The sequence below is a fragment of the Sciurus vulgaris genome (assembly GCF_902686455.1).
Source record: "Sciurus vulgaris genome assembly, chromosome: X".
NCBI lineage: Eukaryota > Metazoa > Chordata > Mammalia > Rodentia > Sciuridae > Sciurus > Sciurus vulgaris.
This window is the reverse complement of record NC_136471.1, coordinates 100,119,131-100,130,049: the sequence shown is the minus strand read 5'-3', so window position 1 is coordinate 100,130,049 and position 10,919 is coordinate 100,119,131. Positions and strand designations below refer to the sequence as shown.

The following is a 10,919-nucleotide window of genomic DNA, read 5'->3' as shown; positions in this document are numbered from 1 at the left end:
CTTATTCATTCCGAATTTTAGCAATTTGAAATTTCTCCCTCTTTCTCTTTGTTAGTGTGGCTAAGGGTTTATCAATTTTGTTTATTTTTTCAAAGAACCAACTATTTATTTTGTTAATTTTTCCGATTGTTTCTTTTGTTTCAATTTCGTTGATTTTGGCTCTGATTTTAACTATTTTCTGTCTTCTACTACTTTTGGTGTTGGTCTGCTCTTCTTTTTCTAGGGCTTTGAGCTGTAGTGTTAAGTTGTTTATTTGTTGATTTTTACTTCTTTTTTTGAATGTGCCCCATGAAAAAAATCTTGTAAGAGCCTTGCTTTGCTCCCAATGTAATAAAAGATCTTGGTTAGAGTTAAATAAGTCAAGGATACATTTGTAATATATAGGGTAAAAATTTAAAGAATAATTAAGTAATGCAAAATTAACAGTAAAATGGAATATTTTAAAATATTTGATGAGTGCCACAACAAAAAGGAGAAATAATTTCAAGATCAAGAACTTAAATGGGGAAAAGAAAAAGTAGAAAATAGTATATATAAGTACAAATATGTAAGTAAACAAAATTGACCCAAATACTCAAACAAAAGACTAAGATTGTGAGACTAAATTGAAATAGCACAAACAAAAAGCACTTTGACCCTTATAAGAAATATGACTAAAATATAAGTGGATCAAAAGTTTTAAAGTGTTCACTAAAATGGTGCCGAAAGCTAAGAAGGAAGCTCATGACCCTCTCAAAGCTGAAGCAAAAGAAAAAGCTTTGAAGGCCAAGAAGGCAGTGCTGAAGGGTGTCCACAGCCATAAAAAGAAGATCTGCATATCACCTACCTTCCAGCGACCCAAGACATTGCAGTTCCAGAGGCAGCCCAAACATCCTCCAAAGAGCACTCCCAGGAGAAACAAGCTTAAGCAATATACCATCATCAAGTTCCCCCTGACCACTGAGTCAGCCATGAAGAAGATTGAAGACAACACACTTGTGTTCATTGTGGATGTCAAGGCCAACAAACACCAGATCAAACAAACTGTAAAGAAGCTCTATGACATTGATGTGGCCAAGGTTAACACCCTGATCAGGCCTGATGAAGAAAAGGCATACGTTCAACTGGCTCCTGATTATGATGCTTTGGATGTTGCCAACAAAATTGGGATCATCTAGACAGAGTCTAGCTATCTAATTCTCAATATACCCTTTTTTTTTCAACCTAAAAAAAGTTTTAGAGAAAAATGATGGCAAAATTTATACTGAAATATTACTAGAGTAATTACTAGTTTTGACAAGATCAATTCAATAAGAGATATCAATCCAAAATTCATATACACTTAATAATATAGCCCAAAATACATAAAGCAATCACTGACAGACCAACATGAAATAATGAAAAATTTAATAACAATAGTTGAAGTTTTCAGCATGCTTCTGTCAGTGGATAGGGCCAACAAACTCAAATCAGCAAGAATACTAAAGTTTAGAACCACACAGTTAAAATGACTGACTTTGTATATAAAGTCATATATATATATGGAGAGAGAGAATCTGACTTTATATTTACATGGCATCCACAAAAAAACCCACAGTCAACTTTGTACATAAAGGCGAAGAGATAAAATTTTTCCCATTAAGATCAGGAACAGCATAAAGATGTTCCTTCCCACCATTTCTATTCAAAACTGTACCAGAGATTCTAGTGAGGATGTTTATCTAAGAAAAAAAAAATAAAGGCATCCAGGTTAGGTAGGAAAAATTTAAACTCTCTCTATTAACACACAATATGATCTTATATATAGAAAACTCTAAGGAATCCACATACATTCACACAAAAAGTCAGTTAATAAGTGCAAAAAGATTGCAAGATTCAATATCTAAATATAAAAATCAATGTTGTTTGTATACACTGGTCAGGAACAATTGAAAAATGAAATAAACAATATCATCTATAATAACATTAAAAGTAATGCTTAATAATAAACTTAACAAAAGTGCAAGCCTTATACACTGAAAAGAATGAAACATCATTGAAAGAAATTTAAAAGACCTATAAGATGGAAAAATACCCTATGTTTGTAGATTACAAGATTTAATATTTTTAAGAAGACAATACTCCTCAAATTGACCTACTTATTTGATGGAATTCCTGTGAAAATCCCAAAGGCCTCTTTATAATAATTGATAAATTTATCATAAAATGCAAATGGAAATACAAATGATCCCAAATAGTCAAATTTGTAAAAGAAGAAAAAGGGATAGGACTAAGACTTTCTAATTAAAAAACTTACCACAGTTTCTGGACCATTTGGTACTGTCAGAAGGACAGACATACAAATCAACAGAAAAGAGTCCAGAAATAAACCTCTACATATATTGTAAATTGATCTTTGACAATGTTGCCAAGACAATTCAATGGGGGAAAGAACTGGCTTTTCTACATATGCTTTTGGGACAATTGAGTATCATAGACAAATGAATAAAGTTTGACTCCTATCTCATACTGTACAGAAAGGTAAACTCAACAGTTAAATTGAAGAGAGAAAACTATCAAACTCTAAGAAGAAAACAGGTGCAAACCTCCAAGACTTAGATTACACCATGGTTTCTTAGATTTGAAACCAAAAACACAAACAGTAGCAGTAGCAAGAACAAAAACAGATTAACTAGATTTCATTAAAATAACTTTTGTGCTTCAAAGGATTCTATCAAGGGCTAGGGTAATACCTCAATGGAAGCATGCTTGTATAGATTGCAAAAAGCCCTGAGTTCAATTCCTAGGACTGCGAAAAAAAGGTATTCTATGCACAAAGTGAAAAGACATCTAAGAGAATGGAAGAAAACATTTGCAAATCATATATCTGATAAGGACTTATACCTAGAATATATAAAGAACATACAACTAAAAACTAAAAAAGAAAAATAATCCAATTTTAAAATAGCTGAAGAACTAGAGTGAGTATTTCTCAAGAGATGATAGACAGATGACCAATAAGTACCTGAAAAGATCTTCAACATCATTAGTCATCATAAGAATGCGAATCAAAACTGTGAGATACTTTTTCACACATACTTAGATGGCTATAATCTAAATGACAGAAAAAAATGTGTCATGAGCATATGGAGAAACTGGAACTGTCAAACATTGCTGATAGGACTATAAAATGGTGCTGTTTTGAAACTGAAAACATACTCATACCAAAACCTGTACACAAGTATTCACAGCAACATTATTCATAATAGAAAAACATGGAAAGACAAGAAGGAAGGAGGTCAGAGAGACTTGTTTCTGAGGCTATTCCTCATGCCTTCCAACCTCCTTTAGTTCAAAGTATTCAGAATGCCAAAGCACCACATTTGGGGTACTGTGCTTTGAGCTCCAACATTAGAATGTACTAGAGATTCTAATCAGTGGAATAAGGGGAATAAGGTAAAGTTTTAAATGAAATAAAGTTAGCATAGTTACAAAGAAAGAAACACAACTGTCATTATTCACAGACAGAATGATTATGTGGTAAATGAACTGAGCAAGGTCACTGGATAAAAATCAATATACAAATATCAATTTTACTTCTACAAATAGGGAAACAATTACACAATTAAAAAAAAGTAATGCCATTTACATTATCTTATCTTTTTTTGTGGTGCTTGGGATGAAACCCAAGGCCTAGTGCATGCCAGGCAATTCCTCTACCAGCTACATCCCCAGCACCATTCACATTATCTTTCAAAAACACCAAAATATCATGAATAAATTTAAAGATATACGCACAAAATCTCAATGGAATAACAGAGAGCATTAAGAAAGTTTGCTGGATGCTAGTAAATATTATTTGCTAAGTGCTATCATTTCAATCTTTGAATTTCCTTTCATCTCTCTCTCATCATTCCCTTTTCCACTTTTAAAAAACTGGTACAACCCTACATGACTTTGTGCACAATATATTATAACAGCTTTAAAAATCATCTCCTGCTTATACTCTTTCCCCTTGGCTTTTATATTTACTGTTGCCAGATCAATATATCTGATTAATCTGCTCAAAAATTTTTATGTCAGTTTAAAATTGCAACTAGGCAAATATCAGCTATTTGTATGGTTTCAAAATTTATGTTCCATTATTCCCTGTTACACAATGGATGTTCTAGTCAAATTAAAATTGTTGCTAAGCTCTGAATACAACCTTTGGTTTTCCCCTTTTATTAGTCATATGTAAGAGTGAGGTTCATTTTTCTACATTCATAAATACATATAATTTGCTACACTTCAATCCCCTGTACTTTCCCTATCTCTTCCCTCCTCCAAATCCCTGATCCCCTTCCTCTACACTACTAGTCTTCATTCTATTTTATATAGCTTTTTGTTGTGTGTTTTTTTTTTTTTTTTTTTTTTGCAGTGCTGGGGATTGAACCCAGGGCTTTGTGCTTGAAAGACAAGCACTCCACCAACTGAGCTATATACCCAGCCCTATATATTTGTTTTAATTGGTCCATTTAATTGGTCCAATGAAGTGGAATTCATTGTGATATTCATTTATGCGCATAGCATAATTTGGTCAATTTCATTGCTCTGTTCCTCCCTTTACCCATTCCTTCTCCTTCCCCCTCAATCACCTTCCTCTACTCCATTGTTCTCTCTTCAGTTTTCATGAGATCCCCTTGTTTTATTCCTTATTTCTCTCTAGCTTCTGCATGTGAGTGAGAACATTCAATCCTTGACTTTCTGAGTCTATCTTATTTCACTTACCATGATGCTCTCCAGCTCCATACATTTACCAATGACAAAATTTAATTCTTCTTTATAGCTAAGTAAAACTTCATTGTGCATATATACCATATTTTCTTTATTCACCCATCATTATTTAAAAATAGTTTTTATTTGTTGATGGACCTTTATTTTATTTATTTTTATGTGGTGTTGAGAATTGAACTCAGTGCTTCACACATGCTAGGCAAGCATTCTACCACTGATCCACAACCCCAGCTCTTTATCCATTCATCTTTTGATGGATATTTGAGCTGTTTCCATAATTTAAATATTGTGAATTGCACTGCCATAAATATTACTATGTATGTTTAACTACAGTATGCTGATTTTAGTTGTTTCCAGAGCAGAATAGCTGGGTCATAGTTGTTCCATTCCTAGTCTTTTGAGAAATCTTCCTATTGCTTTCCAAAGTGATTGCACTACCTTTCGGTCCCAAAACAATGTAAGAATATGCCTTTTCCCACTCATTCTAACCAGTAATTATTGTTATTTGTGTTCTTTATGATTGCCATTCTAACTGAAGTAAGGTGAAGTCTCAGTGTAGTTTTAATTTGTATTTCCCTGATTGCTAAGGATTTTTGAACATTTTTTCATATATTTGTTGGCCATTTGTATTTCTTCTTTTGAAATTTCTTCTTTTGCCCATTTATTAATTGGGTAATTTTGGGTTTTTTTGTTTTGTTTTTGAGGGTTTTTTTTTTTTTTTTTTTTGGTGACAAGAACATGGAAGGCCATTTTGTCTTCTGTTAAGTCCTCCAAAGATGGAAAGACCTCCCATCATCCCGTGTTCTTTGATAGGCAGAATTAATATTGTCAAAATGGCTATATTACGAAAAGCAATCTATAGATTCAATGCAATCTCATAAAAATAGTAATGGCATTCTTTACAGAACTAGAGAAAACAAACCTAAATCTCCTATCGAAGAATAAAAGACCCAGAATAGTCAAAGCAATATTGAACAATAAGAATGATACTAGAAGCACCACAATAGCAGACCTCAAATTACACTACAGAGTTAGAGTAACAAAAACAGCATGACATTTGTATATAAAAACAGACATGAAGATTAATTGAATAAAAGACATAGAGACAAATCCACTTAGATACCATCATCTGATCCTTGACAAATGTGCCAAAAGCATACACTGGAGAAAAGATACCCTTTTAAATGAATGATACTGGGAAAATTGGATATTCAAATGTAGAAAAATGAAACTAGATCCCTATCTCCCACCTTGCAAAAAAATCAACTCAAATAAATCAAATAAAAACCTAGGAATTAGATCAGAAACACTGCAACTGCTAGAAGAAAATATGGAGTCAACACTCCAACATATTGGCACAGGCACTGACTTCCTTAATAAGACTCCTAAAACTCGAGAAATAAAACCAAGAATAAATAAATGGGATGTCATCAAATTAAAAGAATTCTGCACATCAAAGGAAATGAGAGCGTGAAGACAGAACCTATGAAATCAGAGAAAACCTTTGTCAGCCACTATTCTGACAGGGAATTAATATCCAGAATTCATAAAGAAGGCAAAACACTTAACACTAATCATCATCATCGTCATCATCCTTGGTTTTATCATGTCTTAAAATATGTTTTTCTCCCATATAGCATACCATTCTCTTCCATCCCTGTAAAAACTCTGGACAACCTTCAAAACAAAACTACCAATTATATATATTTTAAAAAACAGAAGGGAATCCAGTAGAGTAGAATAACAGGATTAAGGATAAGAGGAAGTAAGAAAAAGGAGAAGTATGAGGAATGAAATTGTTCAAACTATGTTTTGTACAAATTATATACAAATATGTCACAATGAATTCCACTATCGTGTATAATTATAATACACAAGTAAAAACATAAAAAACACAACTAATTTCTTTATTCCATCCAGGACTCTGTTAGAGCACTTTGTAAATTCTCAATGAATATTTAGTTGAATATGTCACAAAGAATAAACTACAAGACCATATTCCCTTCTAGAAAAAAAAAAAAAGAAATCAAAATCCATTGCAGCATATGTGGATCTGGAAAGCTCCCTTGATTTTAAGGGCTCAAGTTGTATTTGACAGCTTTGGCAATGCAGGTGATAGAGGATAAGTTTATGTCATTAGAGAGACATATTTCATAGTATATGGATCAACTCAGAGTCAGAGCCAGATGGTATGAAGCTTTCTATCTAGATGAGAACTAGTCTAAGAAGCTGGCAAACTCAAAGTTAGGGCAGATGCAGGAGGGACTTCATTGATAAACACATATTAATTCCCAAATATGTTAACCCCAAAGAAACATAAATCAAAAATATGAGGGAATCATTTACAGAGAATATTTTCCAGAGAATACATGCAAATTAAATATAATTTATAACAGATTTAACAAAGTTCTGACCTACTCACATAACCCAAGGTAACAATATTTAACTTGGAAAAATGTTCAAAGACACTTTTGATTATGTTTAGCACAAATCATCTATCTCCAAGGAAAGAAGCACAGATGTCCAGCTTATTAGCAAAATAGAAGAATTGCTTCAAGATTCATATGATGTTGGTGGTTCTTTATATATCTACATAGTCTAACATATTTCAGGTTGGAGTGGGGCCAGAGCATTCTTTACTAGCATTACATTTTCATCTGTTTTCCTTTTTCAAAAAACTTCAAACCTACAAGAGTCACAAACATAATTCAATGAATAACTATACACACACACACACACACATTTTACTTAGATTTACCAATTATTATTTGACTACCTTATGTCATTAACATTCAAAAAACTGAATTGTAATTATGTGGCCAATGACACTACAATGTGGACAATTCTGGTATTTTCAGGAGATACATAATCATCAATGATCCATGGGAGGGAAGAGCTTTGAGCTTACACAATTTTGAAAGTGTTCTGTAAATGGTCAGGTTGAAAAATATAACTTAGGACATGTGCTGATATCTTCCTCCAGCTCTGTACAGATTCATACACAATTAATGTTGCAGCACAGTGGGAAACAAACAAAATGAACAAAACCATACACAAACACCACAATTATTTATTTATACCCCAGATTGTCTCACAAAGGATTTAAGGTTGCTTTCAAAAAGATGTGCTGTACAAAAGGAAACAAATGAACACTTGAGAGGAGAAAAACACAGAGGGAGAAAAACAGGTAATATTGGAATTGAGAATCCTACATAGGTGCAACAATTGAGCTGCTTGCTTTCTAGTGGCTAAACATAGAGTAAACATGATAATGATCATGACTCATAGAGTCTATAAGATTTAAAAAGCCAGTTTTCCCTAAGCAACTCGATGGTTTAAGATACATAAATTTGAAAGCAGTTTTGTCCTTGGGTCCTAAAAGAGAGGATACCAGGGGAAGCTTATGGTAAGATGTGGCCATGGGTTTCACTTGGTTTCTGCCAACTCCATCATGCTCAAATGGTTTAGTGCTCAAGTTTTAGTTAGTAAAAGCAATTCCTTCACCAAATGGTTTTTAGATACTAAATGAAGCAATCCGAGCCTCTAACTCTGATAATCTTGCAGCCTTACTCTAGGGTAATGTTTTAAAAAAATAACAATGAATCAAAAACTATTACCCTATGTAAATGTATGATTACACAAATGGTATGCCTCTACTTCATGTACAAACAGAGAAACAAGATGTATCCCATTTGTTTCCAATAAAAATAAATTTTAAAAAATGCAGAGTGGCACATTCTGTAATCACAGAGACTGGGAGATTGAGGCAGGAGGATTGCAAGTTTGAGGCCAACCTTAGCAACTTAGTGAGGCCCTAAGCAACTTAGCAAGACGCTCCTAAAAATGTAAAAATTAAATGAATAAAAAGGGCTGGGGACATAACTCAATGGTAAAGCACTTCTGGGTTCAATCCATTGTGCGTGTATGCACACATGCATGTGCACACAGACACAGATACACACACACACACACACACACACATACAAATCCAGAACAGATACATAGATTAGGGTACTTGAATGGATTGGATTGAAAAAAAGATGTTGGGGGAGATGAAAAGTTCATGAGTGAAACACAAAGACTTTTCTTAGCAAAAACATTTGGTTTTATGTCAGATAATATGTTGAAATATTCTAATTCTTCAAAGAGGTACAGTTAAAGAAATACTACCTTGCCCAGTAAGGAAACATAATCTCAACTCTCTCTAAAATAACACATCAACAAAAATACTTGATAGGAATCTAGGTAAACATACCTGATTATTACACTTTTACTATCTATATCTATATACAATGGACCTACCAGAAGTTGGAAACTTTTTAAAGGAAAATATGACAACCTTCAGTATCTCCTGTTGTGACTCTCATTATTGAATATGATAGGACAAAGAGAGCTGGTTCAGATGATTGTGACAACAGATGGAGCAATCCTAAGAAACCATTAAGATATACTGTTTATTTTTTTCCTTTCTGAAAATACCCTGCACACTGTGGATCTTTTTCATTAAAAGATTTAGTCTAAAATGATTAGAACTTAACTGAAAATTAGATTTACCACAATGCAAAAGCTTTATCTTAACATATACTACAATGTCAGTTACCATATATGGTCATTTATCCAATAAATATTTGTGAAATGTCTATCATGAGTTGGAAAATATATTCTAGGCCCTGGGTTTCAGCAGTGAACAAAACAGTTAAAACTACTGCCTTACATTCAGGTTGTGGAAGAAGAATAATAAACAAATATATATGTGGTGGTAAGTGCTCTGAAGAAAAATAAGTTAAGATAAATAGAGATGAGAGATCACATTAAGCTCTCTTATATAGGACAACTGAGGACAGGCTTTCCTTTAAGGTACATTTGAGCAAAGATCTGAAGACAAGAATGTGTTTGGCCTATTGGAAGGATAGCAAGGAGATGACTGTGACTGGAACATAGACATTGAAGGGTAGAGTGGGTTTTATGAACTGAGACCAGGAAGTTTCTGGGGGCATGGATGGGACCTTGATTTTACTCTATTGGAAAGAAGAAGCCTTTAGAGGTCCAGAGCTGGGGTATGATTTGGTTTGACTTGTTTTTTAAAGGATCATTCTAGCTTCTGTTAGAGTAATACTATGCTATAGAGGGCAAGGATGGAAGAAGCAGGAAACTATTTAGGAGGAACCGATGATAATCTACACAACAGATGATACTTGCTTGCATCAAAGAGATAGCAGTAGAAACATGAGAAAGTGGTTGGACAGGATATATTAATACATAATAGGATTTGTTGCTTTTGGGTAAGGTTTGAGAGAGAGGAATTGAGTCAAGCTATTCAATTTGAGCAACCGAAAGAATGGAGTTGTCACTTACCAATATTGGAAAGACTGTTGCTGGTGGAGAAGATCCTAGGTTTGAAGGTATGAATGACGACCTTGTAAATTTGAAGGGCAGATCAGTCAGAGCTCTAGAGGGAAAAAATGGTATAGTCAAATCAGGTTAATTTGAGGGGAAGCATAATAATTGAAATTACTTATAAAGGCACAGAGATAGGAAAAGCACAAGGGATGGTACAGTAACCTCAGGAAAACATCTGCTAGAGACTTTACAACTTCTAGATCTTAAGGGGAAAGGAAGTACACAGGGTTTATGTGGGTCTTCGCAAAAGACTTAGAAAGGAGCTGAAATTTCTCTGAAAGACATAACCAATACTCAGCAACACTGCAGGGAGGGAATCAGAAGAATAAATACTTCAACTACTCCTTCTGATTTGTTCTTCTTTTGATGATCCTCATCATCTAAACTCAATAGGAAGCCAAAGAACAAATGGCCCCTTTAATGTACTACACACAGAACATAGAGCAGAGAATGGTGCAGAATAGATTGGGAAGAGCAAATGAAAAATACACAATACATCCAAGAGAAGACATTAAGCTGGTTAAAAGTTGGATGTGCATCTTTTCCACAGAATGATATCACAGTCGGTTTAAAAATATGTGGGAAAAGTCTTGTGCACTGGGAATGGTTAAACTGATACATAATTTCAAGAAGAGGGAGAATTCAAAAATAACGTCTTCATCAAATACTACCATTGACCCTAGAATCACTGACTTTTCTTGCTATAAAGAGTAGGTTATACAATAATTGACAGTTATACTACATCCCAACAGTATGCAGATGGATTAAAATTACTATTATTTTTC

At 33.7% G+C, this 10,919-nt stretch overlaps 1 protein-coding gene across 1 annotated transcript; it reads left to right on the top strand.

Moving 5' to 3' along the window:
- Window positions 1-695: 695 nt before the first annotated feature.
- On the top strand, window positions 696-1,195 carry LOC306651396 (large ribosomal subunit protein uL23-like; the record flags this gene model as incomplete). Its single annotated transcript, XM_079123968.1, has 1 exon — window positions 696-1,195. One exon carries the CDS (start codon window positions 696-698, stop codon window positions 1,155-1,157), a length of 462 nt encoding a protein of 153 aa, XP_078980094.1. The 3' UTR covers window positions 1,158-1,195.
- Between the last annotated feature and the right edge of the window lie 9,724 nt (window positions 1,196-10,919).